Below are 22,084 nucleotides of genomic sequence, written 5' to 3' on the forward strand. Positions count from 1 at the left end.
AGATGAGAGTATACTGGTAGACCAGTGATGAGAGGATGACAGTCGTAGCGAAGTAGGCCAGTGACACAAGAGCAGAGGTGGCATACCCTGGCCTTTCTTCTAATGATCTTGCCTTCTAATCCCTCCTTGAGCTACTTATTCTCCTGTTCGTACCCTACATCTGGGCACCGTCAGAATCTGCAGCTTCTCTATAATCTCACTTCCATGCACCCCACTCTTGCTGATGACATCCTCCTATCCTTTCAATGCCCTTCCTTTCATTCTCTGACTCTGACACTGGTTCTACTAAGATTTCCAATTTATTGATACCACCACCATTTACTTACCCTCACCAAACTCTACATATCCTTTCTTCCTTCCTTAATCAGGTGAATTCCTATAGTGATGGAATGTGATTTTACTTTTACATATACCCTTTACTCCCTTACACCACTTCATTGTTCTCATTGGATGAAACCACAGACCTAGTAACATTCAGGTCTCCACCTAGTCCATACCAGCAATGAATGAACCTGGAGAAAAACACATCACGTGTTGATGTCATTCTCTTTACATTCATGACCACGAACTTCGAGTACTTAATGCTGCCCGACAATCATTCTGTATTTCTCTGGAGCATTAACTCTTTTTTTGTCATCTAAGAACTTGAGATTGTTCTTAGATGACAATTTTATACCTTATCTCTTCTTTTCAAAGCTACAGTGCCACTTCTCCCATCCTTTCTCTTAACTGATGACCTTGATGTTGATGTCACTAAAAAAAATTTAAGCAGAGAGAAGAGAATTTCACAAACCCCTGCCACCATATCTACCCATGTACCGCATTTTATACCTATTTACTTCACTTTTCCTTGGATTACTTTCTTTTCTACCTTATCTCCCTCTATACCAAACCACTCTCTTTAGCCCACAGGATGCTGCCATCTCTGCAATCTTAATTTAAAGCAAAACAAAACAACTTTCCTTGACCCCTTCCACAGCTTTCTTTCTCTTTCTAATTTCTCTTGTTGCTACTATATTCTGGCTGCTAGGGAAACCACAAACCACATACACACTTGAATTTAATGCCACATCTTAGACTAGCCCTTAAATATTTCTTCAAAGACAGCACAAGATCTGAGCAGGTAAGTGTTCTAGGAAGTAGAAAAAATTAATCCTGGCCTCTGCACTGCCATTTTTTTGTTGTTTGCATTGTCCCTTAGTTCCCTTTTTTGTGAGGTGACTATAGTGATGCTTAATAAACTCAGGATTATTGTGAGATACAGTTTTATTCTTCCATCCATCTTTTCAGTAATCATTGCCAGGTACGTTATAAATGCCAAGCATGCCAAGGATTGGGAAAACAAACATGACTAAGACGTGAGTTCTCCTATGGAGGAATAAGAGACAAACTTTAACACCACAAATAATTGAATTACTAGATTTATGGGAACAACTAACTTAACTGTAAAGATTTATACAGGGCTTAAAAGAAGATCACACATGTGTATAGTAGAATTCTAATGGGTAAAGAAATCAGGAAATAATATTTCAGGAAGAAACAACTTCAATGGAAGTAATTTGAAAAGAAAGTTTTACTTGTCATTTTTGTCTGTTTCTTATTGTAAAACTGGTACATTTGGGATTTTGGTAGCTCAGTGATTTTCAATGCCAGTTTCAATGTCAGTGCTACTGTTGAAGCCTTATTGCTAAAGGTTGCTGTGGGGACCTCAGTGGGGAGTAAATCTGTCCTGTTCCCCAAGTGAAGTAGCCTAAATAATAGAGAACTCTGATGGAGTTAGTCTTGGCTGGATAAGATCCAGGTTTTGTGAATTTTTGAAGCCTATACAATTTGGAGGAGCCTGGAAATAATTTTAAAAATACAAAGTTACATTGGCTCAACCAAGTTAGAAGCTCTGTATATTAAACACCACTGGCTTCACAGTAGACGTACCTTGATGTCCTGGTATAGTTTTGTGGGGTTTTTTTGCGGTGCGCGGGCCTCTCACTGCCGTGGCCTCTCCCGTTGCGGAGCACAGGCTCCGGACGCGCAGGCTCAGAGGCCGTGGCTCACGGGCCCAGCCGCTCCGCGGCATGTGGGATCTTCCCGGACCGGGACACGAACCCGTGTCCCCTGCATCAGCAGGCGGACTCTCAACCACTGCGCCACCAGGGAATCCCCCGGTATAGTTTTGCCTGACGAGCATCCATTGCTGCATCTACTAATAACAGCCCCTTGATTTTCTTTTGGGGAACCATAGCCCCATCAATCTCTGTTCACGTAGTTCAGATGAAATTGACCCAAGCAGATCCAATCAGAACAACCCATTCCGTTGAACACAGTGACTCTTTCAGGAGTGGACAACTGACCCAATTCAGTTCAATCAGAACCAATGAGAATCAGTCTCAGAACTTTTCCTGGCTGTGAGGAAAGAGACACCCCGTTTTTCCACTAGACCTGAAGCTAATCAGAAGAAAGCTTGGAGCTGCTGGCAGTTACCTTCATCCTCGAGTGAAACAAACATAGAGAAAACAGAACCTAAAGCAGAAGAATATTAGCTCAAGGTGTTTGTAGAAAATGTCTGGGCCCCTGAACAAGCCACATCAGAGACTCTGTCTCCCTCCTTCCCTGCACTTTTCTGTTGTGTTACCCAGGGATATCCCTTTTTGTACTTAAACAAATGTGAAAAGCACCCCTATTGCATGACCTGTGAGACGGATGATACTGTTAAGGAGCAAACTTGAATAGTTCACATTGAAAAGCAGATTTGTTAGGAGGCTTAGCTCTTTACATTTCCTCTATGCAGTAACTCATTTGAATTTATAAGAACAGTGTCTTCATGATTAAATGGTAGCAGAAGTTAAAAACGTAGTTAAATTGTGGTGTGAAGATAAGTATCAGAAATGAGTTACACAATAAAATGGCATATGCTGGAGAAAACTCAAGACTTTTACAATTTGGAGACCTTTTATCCTTCCAAAGTCTTTATGTATCTCTCTCAAGTTTCCCATTATTTGTCATGTTCTTAGGGAGGAAACTGTGATATTTACCCAATCTGATGATGGTGGTTCTATTAATTATTACAGTCAGGTGATATGAATTATATAATTTGTGACAAAGATCGAGTGAGCTTCTTGCTTCCAGCCTATCCTTAAGATTCATGCCATGACCTCAATATTACAAGTCCAGCTGAATTGATGGTTTAGATTTTACTGCTTTGGCTTGGGTTTTATTCTCTCATTCATTGACAAAAAGAATTTGGCTTCAGAGACCATCCCTTTCATCAAGTGCCAAGAGATCCTGCCAAACGCAAAGTGAGCTTTGTTTTTCATTCCACTGGAATCATTCAGAAAGATTTTAGATTTTTTTAAATACATAGGTTCACACATGCCCCTTGTTTTGCATAAGACTGTCTACCAGCATGTATAACATTTATTTAATCCACTTTTTTAACCTTTATCTAGAATTTATATTCCACTGAAAAATGGTGATAGATGCTAGACTGAATCAGAATCAGTGAAGCCAACATGTCATTTGTAAAAAAGTAATTAAATAATTGGATGAATTCAGGAAATCATTTTAGAAGTAAGAATTTAAATTGAACAGAGAGATAAACTAATGGTTACATGTGTTTTTTTCTGACTTCCCAGACTTTGTATTGAATAATGGAAAATATTTGGTATTTAAGACCTTTGTAAATGATTACTTATTTTGCCTTTTTCTTGGATGTTTATAAAGATTAAGATGATCAAGCTCAGGTCATTTTAAATCAGTTTAGATCTTTTACTTAAATAGCTACTTCGTAATTATGTTTACTAAAGAGCTCAAAAGCATTCCTTTTCAGAACATTATAGTAGCTCTACTTTATGTGAGGTCTTGGCTAAATTAGAGCGATTCACATTTTCAGTATTGATTGGGAGTATTTGTCTCATACACGGAGGCTTCCTCCTCCACCTTGTGTAACATACGTTTCTGAGCCTGCGCTCTGGAGCCCACGAGCCACAACTGCTGAAGCCCGCGCACCTAGAGCCTGTGCTCCACAGCAAGAGAAGCCACTGCAATGAGAAGCCTGCGCACCGCAATGAAGAGTAGACCCCGTTCGCCGCAACTAGAGAAAGCCCGCGTGCAGCAACGAAGACCCAACACAGCCAAAAATAAATAAATAAATAAATAAATAAATCTATTAAAAGTAAATAAATAAATAAACGATTGAATACAAGTAAGTATAAATACACCCATGTATGAATGTACACCCAAAGCAAGCAGAGATAACTGCCTCTAGAGAAGCAATAATTGGGTTCCCTGCTGTTGTTCAAGGTAAACTTAAGGACCCATGTAGTTGTTCCCAGGGGAAAAACTACTATAACTACAAGTTGACAATATCTCTAAACAAAGAAACAAGCAAAAATGCCCTTTTGGTGCTTTTCTCTGTTCGGGTTATATCTTCAAAATAGCCAGCCCCTCGCTGCTGTCTCCACTGGACTTAGTCCCTTCCTAAATTCACCCCTACAGGTGTGTTATACTTTTTGCCCCACTGAATCAGAGTGGACCATGTGATTTCATTTGACCAATGACATGTGAGTGGAAAAATGACATGGGCCATTTGAGCAGAAGCTTAGATTTCTTATCTCTTTTTCCCTCTATCATGATATCAACATATCCTAGACTGAAGTTGCTCTTTCAATATGGGTCTTTGTATAAAGGGTACCTGGATCAGAGCTGCAGCCAACATAGAGTGGACATTAATGTGAGTAAAGTGCATCTTAGATTCTGTAAGCCGCTGAAATTTCTAAATCATTTGTAAATACAATATAATGTAGTCCAAGCCAGAATTTCTCAACCTTGGAACTATCAACATGTAGTCTGCATAATTCTTTGTTCGGGGAGTGGCGTTCCTGTCATTATAGGGTGTATAGCAGTATCATTGGCTTCTACCTCTCACATGTCAGAAGCACCACACCCCCCTTTGTGACAACCAAAACTATCTCCTGATACTGCTGAATGTCCCCTCGGGAGGACCCAGTTGAAAACCACTAGTCTCTAGTCTCACTCTAGAAGTCCTCAAAGTGGGGTTCGAGAGCTAGCAGTATCTATATCACCTGGGAATGTGTTAGAGATGCAGAGTCTCAAGCCCCTTTCAGACCGACTGAATGAGTAGAGATGGGGCTGGGGCCCAGCAGGCTCCATTGTATTAAACCCTCGGAGAGGTTCTGAACATTCAAGTTTGAGAACCACTGGTCTAAGCTGACTGGTACACAAGTATCCTTGTATAAGGAGAGGGCATCATTATTGCTTTCACTTATAATGCTCACTTTTGTTGCCTAAAGCATAAGAATTCCATTTTTTGTGAATCTGTAAGACTTTAGAGGATACTACATGTGTCCTTTAGTGTAATACATATCAAACACATTAAAGTGTCATAACCTTAACAAATTTACTCTAGTCTTATAATCTGCTGATTTACTGGATCACAATAACTCCACGTGAAGAAAAAATCCAAAGTGGGGTAGCATTTTGATCTTTTGAAAAACACTTTATAAAATGATGTTTTTAGAAGGATAATTGTCAGTTTCTATGATTCAGCCTTTGTACCCTCATTTTATTTAAGCACATTTTATATAAACAAATTATTTTTGAAGAATAAAGAATTGAGAATCAGTATTCATAATTCACAGGTTTGTTTAATCGCAAAAATTTTTATCACAAATGATTGCCCTTCTTTCCATCTAATTCCCTTTTACATACACCCCTGAGTATGAGCATAAGGAATAATTAACTTTGCAAAGTAAGTTGTTATCATATGTAAAGGTATAGGCAGTGTACATTATAATGCTAATTTACATAGTTAAGAAGCATTCTCCCTAGCTGAAGTTAGCAACATGAGGTGAAAAATCAGAATTAATTTGATGATATTAGCTCAGATAATGCTACGGAATTATATCAATTTGAATGACACAAATATTTTAATCTGTTTCTCCATGCTGCCCCCTTTTAGTGAGGAATGTTTATGGGCAGAAAAATCTGAAAAGCTTTTCCTTGATGCTCTTCTCATTAGCTCTCAGTGGTACATGGTCTCTACTATACCTGATAAGTGTTTTAAAAGTTTTCCTAAAATCAGAATTTCAGGATGGTAATTATAACCAGTACAAGATAAATATAAGAAATTTACCATTTAGGTTTTCTGCTTTTTATCAAAATATTAAAGAGCTGATTATACAGTAATAGGTTTATGGAATAGACTAAGAAAAATGCTCTATGTCAAAAAACATAATATACATTTTATGGTTTTTGTCACATCATTATCTTCAACACACTTGGCCATCAACTTTCATTATACGCTTTGAGTGAAAATATTCTTTCTCACAAAGAAAAAAAGAAAAAAAACCTTTTGAGGTTTTTTTTTTGAGCTATTTTTGTATAGGAATAAATCTTGATTTTTATTGTCAGATTAGGATTGTACTAAATATCTTCAGAATAAAAAGCCCTTGGATTTGTTCTTTAAAAGAAGAGGTGAAGTCTTTCCCTTTAAAGCATTATCTGTCTGCCGGTGGAGAGTGTCATCCTCCGTTTTTTAGGTCCTTTACACTCTTGAATTTGATTTGTGCTTTTACAGCACAAATCCCAACATTCAGAAGACAGATCTGCCTGCTTCAGCTGCCTGCAGCTATAGAGAATTACTCTGTCATTCTCAGTGTCGTGGAGTGTCTGTTATGTATGTGAGTGAGTCTGTATGTAGTGTGTGTGTGTGTCTCTCCGTATCTGAGGCGGGGTAGCCGAGGGTGATTTAAACATGCATAGGGTTAATCGTGTAGCATCTCATTCAGGCTTGGCTTTGAAACCTGTGGCATGCTAGGCTGGACAGCCGCTTCTGTGCCTCTGTTTTAATTTAGCAGGATGTTTGCTGCCATGGCAGCCAGCAGCATCCACTGCAGCAAGGAAGAGCCATAGATCTGAGAATGCAGGTGGAATACTAAAACATGAGAGGCGCGTGCAGGGCTGGCTTCAGTGCTTAATCTGCTCTTACGGGGCTCTGATGTGGAGGCTCTACACGCTGCACCTTGTCAGTTCCTCTAGAGTAAAGGGCTGCAGACCCAGATAGATCAGTGAAGGGCTGGTGAGAGGCAGGGAAAAAAAAGCAAAGCCAGAGACATCGCTGGTGCTTCACTACCTCGCGTTTGGGAATACAGAAGCGATAGAGGGAAATGTGGACTCATCGCCCTGCTGAGACATGTGATTGGATGAAGACTGGAAAACGTAGTTGGCTTCCTGTGCTACTTTTCAGCTGGAGCAGTGTCTTTGATGAACTCTTTTCTGCTTCCGATATATACAAGCAAAATGTTTGTAAGTACTGCTGATGAGGGGCATGACATGGCAAGCTGAATTGTGGGCAACTCATTGATTGTACTATAGCTCTAGAATCTAACGTGAATGTTTGAGCCTTGCCTGAGCTTTTATTGAAGTGCGAGTGTTGATTAAAACCAAAAGGGCCAGGTGGCATCTCAGTGCAGAAAGACAATATGAAGTCCAATTGAAAAAGAAGAAGCCGGTAAGGAGAGCCATGCAGCGGCCAGCTGAACTCTCTGTGTTTCAGAGCAAAGTAAGGCCAAAGGGAGCTTGCCTTCAGAAGCAAAAGTCTCTGACCAATCTGTCCCTCACCAGTGAGGGGGAGAGGCGACCCACTGTGCGCATTTCCAACTGGTTTGGAAATGCCGCCAAGGCCAGCCAGAGAGAATCCAGCTATGCAGAGAGGCGCTCGCTCTCCAGATGCTTGTCAAGGTCCGTGCAGTCCCTGTACCACACCAGTGGCCCGGGGGCCTGGAACCTGCTGCCCGCCAGCCATGCAGGCAGTGAGAGCTTAGAAGAGTGGTCGTCCAGAAGAGCCTTGGAAGGTGACAGTGATGAAGACAGCCGGTCCGAAGACGAAAATGTGTCCTCCAGGCCTGGCAGCATGGGCAGGAGCTGGGCCGAAGAGGAGGGAGAAAGCTGCCTGCGGGAAGGCACAGCTCATCTGGACGAGGATGTGATCCTGACAATGCTGGGCGACCTGGAACAGGCCCTTTACACTGACTTGTTAGGTAAGTCGGGTCCGCTCCTAAAAGGAGGATGGAATTTTCAGAAGCTGCCTCTTTGCATAAGCCAAATAGCTTCTGTTCTTCTGACCTATGTTTTCGAAACCGTAGTTACTCAAAACAATTTTAAATTCCTTGTTTCTTGAAATGATTGTCTTCAGAAAACTGAACTGTGAGAACTAGTTGTAAAGTGTATATGGAGAAAGTAAATTGCAACCACCTGCCCTGGGCATTACTGGCCTGGAGTCGAGTACACTCTAGACATCCATAAATAAGTGTTAACGTTTCAAAACTCCAAATTTGTTTTTTACTTAGTCATTAACGGTGCCTATTTATTCAACTTCCCTCAAGGTGACCTCACCACAGATTTGGAATGAAGAATGAAGGACCTCGTGGGTAAATTTTTTTATAGTCAGGTTTCTTCTGCTGCCTCAGTGGTGTCTGAATAGATGGCCTTGTTTGTACCTCGGTGACAAGTACCATACATTCTAGTTATCCTGGAAATGCAGAGGCCTCTTCTGACAGCTTTACTCACTTACTTTTTTGTTGAAGTGTTTGGCAAAAAATACTTCTGAGTGTGTACATTATAACTATTTAAATTACTATGTAGATGCGTGTGAACTGTTCTGATACTTTACAAAGTAGACCTGTTTGATGACATGATTCTTAGGAGTAACTTCTGATAATAATCTTTAATTAATTAGAAATGACAATGTCTGAAGTAATTCTTCAGTTTTGCCACCTGCCCGAATAGCTAAACTGTATACGTTTTAATTGTTATATCTAAGTTCAGCGCTCTACTGTAGCATATTTATATCATATGGTGCCTTCTTCAAAAAGTCATAAGCATTAAACCATTGACCACATCCTCTTTTATGTCAGTGTGTATTTCCACAAAGGACTTCATATAGGACTCTTTAAATTCGAAAGAATTAAACCAGACCAGTGATCCCTTTGTTTCTGATTCATACAACTGAAGCCAAATATAGGTTTGTTTTTATTCTCTATGTAGTCCCTCTTGTTACAAGAGGTTTTATGAGACTTTCTGGAATCTTAGTGAACCAGCTTTAGAAGAAAAAAGCTTAGAGAGACAGCAGAGGTGAATTTTTCTTGTTAGTTTAGCTTTAAAAGAGTAATGTTTCCACAGTTGCGGGAATAGTGATTTCTGAATCTGAATACACCAGGTGCTCAGACACTGAAGATTTACTTCTTCACCATTGTGTGATTTCCGTGATGAACTGCTTCTCATACAAAAAAAAAAAAAAAAAAAAAAAAAAAATAGCCCTGCATGCAGTACAAAGGCAAGAGGGGGAGTCTTAATCCTTAAGAATCTTTTTTCGTTTCTTGATCCTCTGAAACGGTAGAATCAAATAATATTTGTCTTTTGCCTTGAAAATGGTAGCATTTATCTTGTTCTAAGTACCTCTTATGTAAGTATTTTCAAAGATATGACCAGATTAAGGTCCCCTGAAAGCATGTGTTGGTTGTTCTGTTAAATTATAGCATGCTGTGGCTGGGTGTGTATATGACATATGCCTTTTTGTACATAAATAACTTGGAGCATTACTGTCAGAGGGTCATCTCTCAGTAGGTGTCTGTGTATTCCATGGTTTTTAAACTGAGCATCTGCTAATTTATTTATGGGATTATTCTCCTTTAGGCTTTTTTCTCCCCCAGCATATGCCAGTATTCAAAGATGCAAATGAGAAAGTAAGAGGAAGAGTTTATTCAAATAGTTCTGATATGAATAATCATATCAAGATAATGAAGCACTGCAATGCAATTCCCTAAATAATGATGTATGTTAAGTTGGTAAATATATCCAAGCCCACAGCACACAAGAATTGCAGGATTTCTGCTACGTGCTTGACTAGGTTCTGCTTCTGACTCAAAATGGCTTCTTCCAAGTTAGTTTTTAGGCAGAGTTCCCTGAGTTCAACTCTTTATTCTTGGATATCCTAATAAATCAGACAGACTAGGGTCTGTGCTATAACTATATAGGAGAATATTTAAAAGGTAGTGGTAAAGCTGTTAGCCATATTTTGCTATTTTTCCCCCAAAGTGTCTGGTTTAACCTGATGAGTTGAAAAATTTTCTATCCAACTCACCTTTGGGGTCATCCACAAAACTAGGGTGATTTCTCCAAATAAATCAGGCAGCTGTACTCTAAAAAATAACATTTGTAATATAGCTGGTGTAGAGGACATAATTCTCTGTGAATCAGGTTCATTCATACGTAATTTGATTTCCTCCTAAAAGATGACAAAGTCTGGCAGTGTTCATTACAACGTGTGTAATTAAAGCTTGATAAGTTAAGGGCAGGACCGCACAGATTAATGGTCCGTCTGCCATTAAGTAAAAACGCAAAAGCACCGAACTGAGCCTGTTACTCTGTCCTAATAGAAGAGATGTTACAAGCAAAGAGAAAGTAGTTTGCACTAATGTTAAAAACTCAAAGCAAATTGCAGAGTATGCCATTCTGGAAAATGTGTGTAAGCCCTTACTATTTTGTCTGACAGGAGGCTTCTTTCAGGAATAATAGCTGGCTTTGAGATTATAAAAGTGAAAGGGGATACATTTTTGTGGCTAAATTTCTCATGTGCATTTTTCTGCTAACTTTTATTTGTAACTAAATATTTAATGGTATTTGCGCTTTTACATTTGGCCTTTTCACGGTTGTGATTCCCTCCCTGCCCCCATTTCTCTATTTATTTATGGGATTTGGATACAAATTTACAGGATATTTCAGGCTTGTGCAATCCTTAGGGGGGTTGTAAGTGCATTTAACTTTATCTTGCCTTTCGTGGGTCATTGAGAACATGTGCTGCAGGAAATTTTGATTTGGTTATTATCTTTCCTGACATGAATGAGGCAGCAGTTATGTTTTGCTCAGTAAGTGTTGGGAGGAAAAGGTCCATTTGTTTGATCGTCATGAGTGGTGCAGTGTCATGAGTAGATGTCATGAGGAGAAAAAGCAATGGAGAGAGAGAGAGTGATGGTTCTGAAACATGAGGGAAGCTGTATAAACAAACAATGGATTCAATTGGAAGAATCCAAGGATCTAAGATGCCTGTTGGATTGGAAGAAGGAAATTTAAAAGGAGATAAAGAAGGTGTTAAAAAACACTGAGTGAAAAGGAATGTCTGAAAATACGCTGTTCTTAAAGTTTATGTAAAAAAGATATTGTAAGTAATTCAAATATCAGTGTTACTAATATTATGCAATTGGCAAGTAGTTGAGATGCAGCTTGATTACAAAGTCAAAGTTCTCCCCAAGGGAAGGGGCTAGGAGATAGGAGATAGGGAACTTGTAACGGTGTATTTTTGGAACTTGTGTAAGGGCAGTGACTTGCCTTCCTTACTCCCTCCAATAAAGGTCATCTCAGCACTTTCTCCTTTAAGACTTTTCTCTTACCATCACTTAGAATCTTAGGCTTCTCTACTGTGTGAAATCTTAGATAAACTACTGAATATTAGCTTTAATGTGTCTCTAGTTTGGTCTCATCCTTCACTGTTACTTTTGCCATTTTAAGTAAAATCTCTTCTTCACCTCTGCCTTTCCTTTGACTGTAATGATACTTTTTTCTGCCCTTAAGATTTTCCTTACAAAGCCTTCTTTTTCTTTCAGCATACTGCCAGATTGTTTGGAAATAAGAGGTAGACTTCTTTCTAGCCACTTCTCAAATATGCTATGTTATATTTATGAGGAGAAGGATGGGAAGAATTTCCAGAGAAAATATAATTAGAGTCTTAAGGGTTATTAACAGTTCCGAATTTTAAAATAATGTTAATCTATGAGGTTAGAAATTGTATGACTTGAATTAGGGTTAGAAAAGTTGTGCCATGTACAACATATTCTTATTTCTTTTTTTTAATTTATTTTTTTAATTGAAGTATAGTTGATTTACAATGTTGTGTTGATTTCAGGTGTACAGCAAAGTGATTCAGTTATACACACACACACCCACACACACACATATTCTTTTCAGATCATTTTCCCATATAGGTTATTACTAAATATTGAGTATAGTTCCGTGTGCTATACAGTAAGCCCTTGTTGTTTATCTATTTTATATATAGTAATGTGTATATATTACTCCCTCCTCTGCCACCTTTCCCCTTTGGTGACCATAAGTTTGTTTTCTCTGTCTGTGAGTCTGTTTCTGTTATGTAAATAAGTTCATTTGTATCATTTTTTTAGATTCCACCTATAAATGATATCATATGATATTTGTCTTTCTCTGTCTGACCTACTTCAATTAGTGTGATAATCTCTAGGTCCATCCATGTTGCTACAGATGGCATTATTTCATTCTTTTTTATGGCTGAGTAATATTCTATTTGTGTGTGTGTGTGTGTGTGTGTGTGTGTGTGTGTGTGCGTGTGTACGTACACACACACAGGGAAGTTAGGGAAGTTTTTCAGTACTTTCTAAATCTGAAATAATAATACAGTTATTAAGCATATTTCAATCATTCAAATAATTGGTAAATTAAAAGGAAGAGATTTGCAGACTGGCAGCAGAGTGGTGGTTGTTTTGGCAACCATTCAGGATGAAGGATAATGAACAGTGTAGTAGTGTTTGGCTGAAGAAGAAATTAGCATTTGTCTTTCTGAGTGGCTGCCATGGTAAAGTGATATAAAATTATTCATTTGGTTTCAGAGCCATTGCGACCCCTGGGTGGAAGTTAAATGGGGGCAAATCATTACTCGTCCTCAGAATTGTTTTTATAATGAGACCTAATTGGCCTAATATTGGAAAGAGTCACCTCTTACTGGAGAGGAGGAAGCCTTTCCGACCTTGGAGGTTTTAGGCAGAGACCCATGGCCACCTCGCTAGTGACACAAAGAGTTTTCCCTCATTGGCTGAGAGGTGAGGCAAGACAATCTCTGAAGTCCCCACCAACTCTAAGATTCTATTACAGATGTTAAATGTGCGCATTTGTTGTGTGTGTGTTTTTTTTAACCTGGCATGAATATTGTGGAAGAAAAATGAACAGGTTGAATATCTACCTGTATTCTTAAAACTGATGGTAGATATGCATCTTGACTTGTCTATGTGACAGTTTTCATACTGGAATTTAATACATGCCATTTTCTACCTTCACTTTTCCTTCTTTTTTTCTTTTCCTTCCATCCCTTCTGCATTCCTTTCCCTTCCCTACCATCCCCTCCTTTGCCATCCTCTTCCTTTCTTTCTCTCCTATACCTTCTCGCCCCTTAATCCATTCATTCCCCTTCCTTCCTTCCCTTTTTTGACTCCTTCTTTCTTTTTATTTAAAATTCCTCATCACTGGACATCCTCCTGAGTCCAACTTGAACAGAATTAAGACTATGTTTCCTCTCCTTCCTTTCCATGTTGTTCTTATTATCCAGATTCACCAATTTCAATGGCCACTGGCCTGGGAATTATTGCATGGCCATAAACAAAATGGTTTAATGGCACCTCTGCCCCCAAATGACAGATAGAGTTTGAACAAGGCCAACAGTTGTCACCCTAGCAGAGCTGTTTATTTTATGTGTAGACTTATTACTGGATTAGATGCCTAAGACTTTACTGGCACTCTGGTGTCACATGTGGATATTTTGCTTCCCTGTAGAAAGTGGAGAAATAATTAAAAATAAAGCTATCCAATTCTTGGATCTTGGTTCATGAGTCTAATGAAATAAAAGACTTTAAAAGATATTGCTTCTATGAGAAAAGGCCTCTGTCTGATTCCCCAGAGTATAAATGTATACTTGCTACATAAGTCAAGTTTATCTCAGCTATTCTGAGCACACTTTGAAATAGGTGATTATGAAAGTAATTAGGATCCAAATAGTTTCAGATATTTAAATTAAGCTCAGAAACATGGAGCACTGTACAGTATATTTCCAAATGACTCTCTCATTTTGCAATGATTAAGGTCATAGACCCACGAAATACTATCGTATTATCGCCACTTCAAATTATTACTTGTAACATTACATTTGTTTCTATTCACATTTTATTTGTAGAAAAAAATTATAATTTCAGATAATAGTCATTTGGAATTTTCTACCTATTATTTTACTTTTGCGAAAAGGAACTCATACCTATATCTCTCTCAATATATATATAATTATTCAAATTATTCATAGGACAGTAAATGGCATGAATAACAAATTTATTATTATGTTACTTTTCTAGGTGAAGACCCTGAAACAAGAAGAATGAGAACAGTTAAAAACATAGCAGATTTGAGGCAGAATTTAGAAGAGACTATGTCCAGTCTTCGTGGGACCCAGATAAGTCACAGGTCTTCAATTCTGCCTATTTTGGGGCCAATAAAGAAAAAATTACAATTAAGCATTTAAGTTCTTGTAATGATAAAGAAGGAATTTTAGTTTTCCTTTACTATTTTCTCACTTAAATTTTATATGACAGTCAACTGGTGACTTCTCAGCCCTACCCAGTGATTTTTTTCTCCTATCCATCTCTTCTTCAATATAATTCCCCATTTAAACTGAATTAGCTACTGTAACTACCACCATCACTGCTAAATGGATTTTCACACCTGCCTCAAATAACAACGGTGGAAGTTGTAATTAAAATGCATCTAAACTGAATTAGCTACTGTAACTACCACCATCACTGCTAAATGGATTTTCACGCCTGCCTCAAATAACAACGGTGGAAGTTGTAATTAAAATGCATCTGAGGAGAGGTGGTAGAGAGTCTTTCAAACATAATTGTAGTTAACTTCCAGAAAAGTTCTGGGAAGGCTACAATGGGTTAAATTAAGGGTTGGTTGAGAATGTGAAACAGTATTTTGTTTTATCTAAAATGTAATGATGGCGTTTCTTTTGAAAGCAAAAAATCTGTGATGAATGCCCCTTCCTACAGTTTGATACCTGCAGAGTTGTTTAGAATCTCAAAATGAATGTATAATTTGACTTTCATGAAAATGAACATACTTCTAAGAAATGACTCTCAACTGTAGGCGTTCCTGTCTTCATGCGTTCTGGGTCCATGGCCCCAGGTGAACCAGAATATAGTGATTTCTCTATTTTATTTGACAGCACCCTGGAGACAACATTTGACAGCACTGTGACGACGGAAGTGAATGGCAGGACCATACCCAACTTGACAGGTCGACCCACTCCCATGACCTGGAGGTTGGGCCAGGCATGTCCTAGACTTCAGGCTGGAGATGCGCCCTCCCTGGGTGCTGGCTACCCTCGCAGCAGTACCAGTCGTTTCATCCACACAGACCCCTCAAGGTTCATGTACACTACGCCTCTCCGTCGAGCTGCTGTCTCTCGGCTGGGAAACATGTCACAGATTGACATGAGTGAGAAAGCAAGCAGTGACCTGGACATGTCTTCTGAAGTCGATGTTGGTGGATATATGAGTGATGGTGATATCCTTGGGAAAAGTCTCAGGGCTGATGACATCAACAGTGGGTAAGTGGCCCTGGGCCCCGATCTCTAACAGAATTGTGTAAAGAGAGGTGGTCTACTACAATGCAGTAGCTGTAGGAGGGGGGTATAGGTTAGTTAATAAAGTCATTAGAAAATGTGAGAAATCTAAGGTTATGTGGGGGTATTTCAGCCTTCTCTTCTAATCGTTCATGAACAGTAACATGTCCAAAATTTCTGTAAAGTCTTTTCATTATAATCCATTAACTTTTTCTATTGTTAGTTCAGAGAAATACATGTGCCCTGTGTTTTTCAGAGTGATTTTCACATGCTTCTTAAATAACAGATTTTGTAGTGAAGGACGTGGGAAGGAGACAGGAGGAGTTTTGCTGAGCTGCTTGATTTTTTTTTTGGCTTGTCAAAGCTGCCTGTAACTGCTTTGAGGAACACAGATTTTGTAGCATTCTTCAATTATACACCTCCGATCTAACTTGAGAGAAAATCATTTTAGATCTGAAAATTTCAATCTATTTATTCTCTTTTGATGGCATCAGATTTTTTTATGTTAACCCCTGTTTTCCTTCTGTTTTCTATTACATTCCAAAAAAGAGTTGTGATTATAAAACTCTCAAAAGCATTTTGGCAATTTGGAATATTTAGTTCAATCTGAGGATGAGCCCCAGTGGAGGAAACAGGATATTCTATTAAAACTACTTCTAGGGCTTCCCTGATGGCGCAGTGGTTGAGAGTCCGCCTGCCGATGCAGGGGACGCAGGTTCGTGCCCCGGTCCAGGAGGATCCCACATGCCGCGGAGCGGCTGGGCCCGTGGGCCATGGCCGCTGGGCCTGTGCATCCGGAGCCTGTGCTCCGCAACGGGAGAGGCCACAACGGTGAGAGGCCCGCGTACCGCAAAAAAACAAACAAAAAAAACCAAAACTACTTCTATTAATAACTGTAGTTGTTGACACGTTGAAAATTTATTACCTACTTCACTCTTTGTAAGTGCTTTAAGGACATTAATTCATTTTAACCCCTTCCCCATCCACCAATCCTTATGAGGTATTTTTATACCTGTTTTACAGATAAGGAAACTGATCCCACTTGGCCCCAACTGTATTAAAGCTAAGCAAAGACTAGACTTGCATTAGGACTCAGATACATCTGACTTCAAAACCTAGCCTCTATAATAAAAGGAAAAGCTTCCCAACTAACTTTATCTATATTTTTCATGTGAGTCCAGGTTTTTACCTCTTCTTTGTCCTTATGCATCTGAGAGGACTGGTCTCAGAAATCATTCTTCTGTACAAGTAACCTTTCCTGACTTCAGTCATAAAAAGCTTGTTTGAATGGGAACAAGACCTTAAAAAGTACAAAAGAGCTTTTGATCAGACTTAACAGCTCTGCTTTGATATCCTGATATCCACCAGTTCATTGCTGGTGGCCACCTTCTCTGAGTTTCTAAAGGTCTAGAATTAGGGAGACAGGTTATTGTTAATTAGGGTAGGAAGCAGTTGAGTTGCCGCTGGAGTTGGAGTGTCTAAATTAAGTCTCTTTCTACCACTTGCTATCTGCCAACTCCTTGAGAGCTTAATGTATCCAAATTCCTTTCCGTAATAAGGACAAAATTGCAAAATCTTCATGAAATTGTTAGGAATGAAGAAAATAACCCACAAAATTGTACTTAGCACAAAGCCTGTCACAATGTGTTCAGTAAATTGTTATCATCATCACAACTACATTTTTTATCAGTGATAATCATTAACCTAACAATCATAGGATATGATCTTATATAAGAGATAGTAGAAATTGTGAGAGGTGTGAAGAATCCTGGGAAAAGAATAGAGAAGAGAGATCATGAGCTGAATTATGTATGTGTGTATGTATGTGTTCAAAAATATTTGTTGCATTCTTCCTATGTGCCAAGCAACATTCTAGGCACTGTGTGTTCAGTGGTGAACAATATAGGCATAGTACTGGCCCACGTATACTCCCATGTTAGTGTTTTTATATTTTTATAGTTGCTCATTTATTGAATAAATGGATAGTAATATGTGTACTTATGTATGTACATGTGTATGTATATACATTCTTAGATAAGGGGTTTTTGAAAGTCATTTTTTAAAAAAACTGAGTTCTGCTTATCGTGGTATATTTTACCAGCATACCTATAGTCGGGAGCATTTTGTATTTTCCAGGACTCTAGCGGTATTAGGCAACTAACTTCTGTAACAGAAATCTCAAAATCTCAGTAACTTAACACAAAGAAGTTACTTCCTCCTTCACATAAAACCCCTCCTGGTGTTTCTGATCATCAGCTGGGGACTAAGATGGATGGTAGGTAACTCTGCTATTATCCAACCAGACTGCCGACGTCACCCTGGGTGTTGATTTCAACAGACAGATGACAAAAGAGAGGAAGAACCATGGTGTAAGAATAGTTCATATGTACCAGGTCAGGAAGTGGGGGTTATGACTTCTACCCACATTTCCTTACTCAGAACTGCTGCATCCGCATCTCACTGACAGCAAGGCCAGGAACCAATGTTCATCTTTGTGCCCAGGAGGAAGAGGAAATTGATTTGATGAGAGCTGGCTAGTCTCTGCAGAGCTAATGAGAAATTTTTAAGATACTGGTATATTCTTTGTACTTCCTACTTGTTTCCTGCCTCACTGGAAATCTGATTCTCACATCTGTTCTCCAGTTTTGTTCTCTGTTGGCCTTTCAGAGGAGGTCTTGAGTAGTCCCACAAATGAGTCCATGTAAGAACGCATTAGTGGTCTGCATGCTTTGTGTTGAGTCATTCATACTCAGTGTCTAAAGTAGAAGAAGAAGAAGAAAAAAAAAACTAAGTAAAAATAACACAAATCCTATTTGAAAACTTCCTCTGATGATGTTTACCTGCTTGGCCTTATCCATGTTCTCTTTCCCATGGTAGAGTACAGGACACTGAAATTTAAAGAATGACTCAGAGTCCTCTCCCCTGGATGGAGCGTGACTAGACGTGGTCAGCAGGCAGTGTCACTGGTCTCAGCTCAAGGGTGACTGGGGTGTTAATGGGGAGGACACCCAGGATGTGCTGTACTTCCTCATTGCTCACCAGCGTATGTAGTGTACCATTGTCAACATCAGTAGGATGCAGCCCGATTTGTCAGCCTAAAGTTAAAAGATAGGAAGATATCCCAGGGGAATTTTAATTTGATGTTTTCTCTAAGAAAAAAGGGCATAGAAAAGTCTGTGCTACAATTCATGAAAAAAATTGAATCACACAGTTAACTGCCTGTTCCCAATTTTTTAAAGTATGTTTTAGTGATTAAAGGGACAAAAAAGGCTCAAAAGACAAAGCAATGAATGAAGATGTTTAATCTTGGATTTTTTTCTCATGTAAGAAGGAATGTCATGAAGTAAGTGGGAAAGGAGTTTCATTTTTTTCATGTACTTCAGGTAGAACTCAGAAAATTAGTTAATCGGCATTCTGAGAATTCGAGATTTCTTGAAGCATGCAAAGGCTTATCTCTTTCTTCTCTTCTAAAAATTACTTTAAACACTTGGGGATGTGAATCTGCCAGTAATTACGAAATAGTCAGAGGAAGGCCTCTTACTTATAATGAATCTCTTTGAAAAAGTCTCCATGTGTAAGGCAAAATACGGAACACCCTGGAAAACTGGGGGAAAAGTTACATATTTTACTTGGGTGGAAATTGAAGATATCTGCATGTGTCACAGTGATAAATAGTTGGGCCAAGAATATAACCTAAAATCCTGCTTTAAATGGCCCAAACGCAAAGTTATTTAATTCTGGAGAATGACATTTTTTAAAAGGGAGGTGGAAACTTTAATGCTGCTTTAATCCCCTGATCCTCCCACAATTCTCTTTTAGGAAACTTTGTGATGACTGAAGCATGCAAGACATTGGGAAGGGCAGGGTTACTTGAGTTGGGTTAAAAGGATGTACATGGGAAACCACATATTCCTAATCACAATGCTTCTATTCATTTCATATTCAAGATATGAGAGCAATTTTTAGTGAATGTAGAAATTCTAATGGAAAAAATAGCCAGTAACATTAGTCAAAACTTATATAGCACTTATTATGTGCTAGGTAATGCTCTATGCATTTTACATATACTAACTCATTTATATCTCACCATAACTGTAAGAGATAAGCATATCATTACTATCTCCATTTTATAGAGGAAACAACTGAGGCATAGATAGGATAGGTTAAGTAACTTTAGGTAGAACTCAGAAAGTTAGTTCATTGGCATTCTGAGAATTCAGACTTCCTTGATGCATGCAGGGCTGGACTTGAACTTAAAAGCAGTCTGGCTCCAGTCTGCACTCTTGACCATCTTGACATACTGACCCTGCAAAGTTGTCTACATGTCTACTTGTCCACATTTCTCTCCTAGGAGTTGATTTTTTACAAACAAACATAACAGAGCTTCACAGCAATCATTCATTATTAGTATAGTTTTCTTAGCTAGCACCTTTGATCAAAGGGACAATCCTTAATATTATCTGTGTTCATGATCTGTGTTCCAGGTGCTGAACTAGAGTTCCTTGGAGGTTAAAAAAACACACACACATTTTAGATGCCCTGTGTTTTCATGTCATAACAAATAGCTAATTGTTATATACAGTTTCGGATATAAGATATTGAATGTAAAAACGGAATTCTAGGAAGATATGGTAGGGGCATAGGTGAATCTTCCCAAATACCCACAAAAATAGACAAAGCAACTAGATAGCAAAACCATGGGAAAAAACCATGATCCTTGTTGAAAAAAGATGATGACAAGGTATCACCTCAAACCCCAAGTATAAGCAATGAAGGACAAACAGTCAAGAGCCAAAGGAGCAGAATGATATCAGCATCTATGTACGGTAGAAAGAGAAGGTAGTAGTGGGGCGTCTGATAACACTGAGAACAGAAGAACCACAAAATAGCCAAGAGAAACTGACTAGAAAACACACAGGGCCTATCTGAAGGTAGGCCTGAAGCTGGGAAGGTTTTGACCACTTGACCAGCCAGGGACAGTAAGGGCTGAAGGTCATATCTGAAGGGAGTGGAGCAATCTTGTCCCCATGAATTCATTAAACTCTCCAGCCACAGCTCCCTTCCAGGACAGGACCCCACACTGATGGAAGACTTCCAGGAGTAGAAGCAAATTGAACAGGATGTAGCAATAAAAGTGAAGAATAGAGAAGGTCCAGATAAAAGTGGGAGATGGGAACAGAGTCCAAAAATCTCAATAAAGCTAATTGTCACATTCTAAAACACTACACAAAAATAACAGAAGCATTTACTGTGTGAAGTTAGAAAGGTATCTAGATCAAGTTTCTTTTTATCCTGAAGAATTAATTTCACATAAAAATAAGTAGGAGAAAAATGTCAGGATAAAACCCCACATAAGCCACAAACATATACAAGACATACAACTAATAAAGGATTACTATCAATGGGGAAAGAAAAAAAAACAAAACTAAACATAGAATCCAATAGAAAAAGGAGCAAAAGTCGTAAACAGACATTTCACAGACAAAACGTAAATGGCCTATAACAAAGTAAAAATATGATCAACCTGCTTGGTAATCTGGAACTTGTAAATTAAAGCCAACATGAGAATTCTTATTCATAGACAAGTAGAAGTTTTTTCTGAAAATATTTTGAAAACCCTTTGGCATTGACTCATAGGGTTTGAATATGTGTATGTATCCCTTTTGACCCAATGATTCCTTTCCTAGCTATAGACCTTTGACAAGCTCTTGCCTGTGAGCATAAAGAAATGTGCATATACAGATGTTCATGGCAGAGTTGTTTGTAACAGCAAAAAATCTAAAAACAGCTCAAATGTCTGTAATAGTCAAACGGATAAATAAACTAGTATGCTTGTAAAACAAAGCTGTATAACACTAACATTAAAAATACAATAATACACATCAAGATAGATGATTTGCAAAAATGTAACTTTGAATGAAGGAAATAAGTCACAAAGAATATATACAATGTGGTTCAATTTATATGAAGTTCACATGCATGAGATGCTAAACAGTGTATTTTTAGGAATATATGCCCATGTGGTTAAACCATAAAGAAAAGTAAAGGAATGCTTAACACAAAATCCAGGGCAAGATATCTCTAGAAGGGAGGTTTAGCAATGTAGGACTGGAAAAAGCCTATATGGTCACTGAAGAAACTGGAAATGTTCTCTTTCTGAAGCCAGGTTATGGGTACATGAAAACTGATATTATTTTTTATTTATTATTGAATGTGTACTGTTACATTTTATACTCTTGCAAAAATATGATGTATTTAAATGTGAAGATTTTTTTAAAAAATGATGGAGTTGCTGTGGAGGTAGAGTTGTATGTATTTATGTTGATTGAGAAAATGGGATTGAATAGCATACAAAAAGAAGATGTTTATAGTTTCTTCTTATTTCAGTGAATTCCAGACATAATTAGAACATAGTGATGTTGATTCACAGGTCTGAACAGACTCCATCCTATAGTAGTTGAGGGTGGTGAGTGACAAGAAGAAAGGCATTTATCTAGATTGTTAACTAGGTGGATGGTGTATTTCCCTGTAAGTATCTTAGCATATACAAAAGGAGCATGAGCTTTAGTGGTAAAGGCAGTATATGGTCTGTTTATG

At 38.5% G+C, this 22,084-nt stretch overlaps 1 protein-coding gene across 7 annotated transcripts in view; it reads left to right on the plus strand.

Moving 5' to 3' along the window:
* NAV3 (neuron navigator 3) overlaps window positions 1-22,084 on the plus strand; it is a 258,060-nt gene that overhangs the window by 84,918 nt on the left and 151,058 nt on the right. For 6 of the 7 annotated variants that reach the window (XR_008617544.1, XM_007115738.4, XM_007115742.4 and 3 more), the window contains exons 9-10: window positions 14,217-14,325; window positions 15,089-15,472. Coding sequence is in view for 6 of the 7 variants with exons in the window: in XM_007115738.4 (XP_007115800.1) it covers window positions 14,217-14,325; window positions 15,089-15,472 (493 nt within the window). In the remaining variant the exon portion in view is untranslated. Of the gene's footprint in view, window positions 1-6,713; window positions 8,055-14,216; window positions 14,326-15,088; window positions 15,473-22,084 lie in introns of those variants that run through there. The other variant, XM_007115743.4, reaches the window with a different exon arrangement.

This window comes from Physeter macrocephalus, chromosome 6 (genome assembly GCF_002837175.3).
Source record: "Physeter macrocephalus isolate SW-GA chromosome 6, ASM283717v5, whole genome shotgun sequence".
NCBI classification, from domain to species: domain Eukaryota; kingdom Metazoa; phylum Chordata; class Mammalia; order Artiodactyla; family Physeteridae; genus Physeter; species Physeter macrocephalus.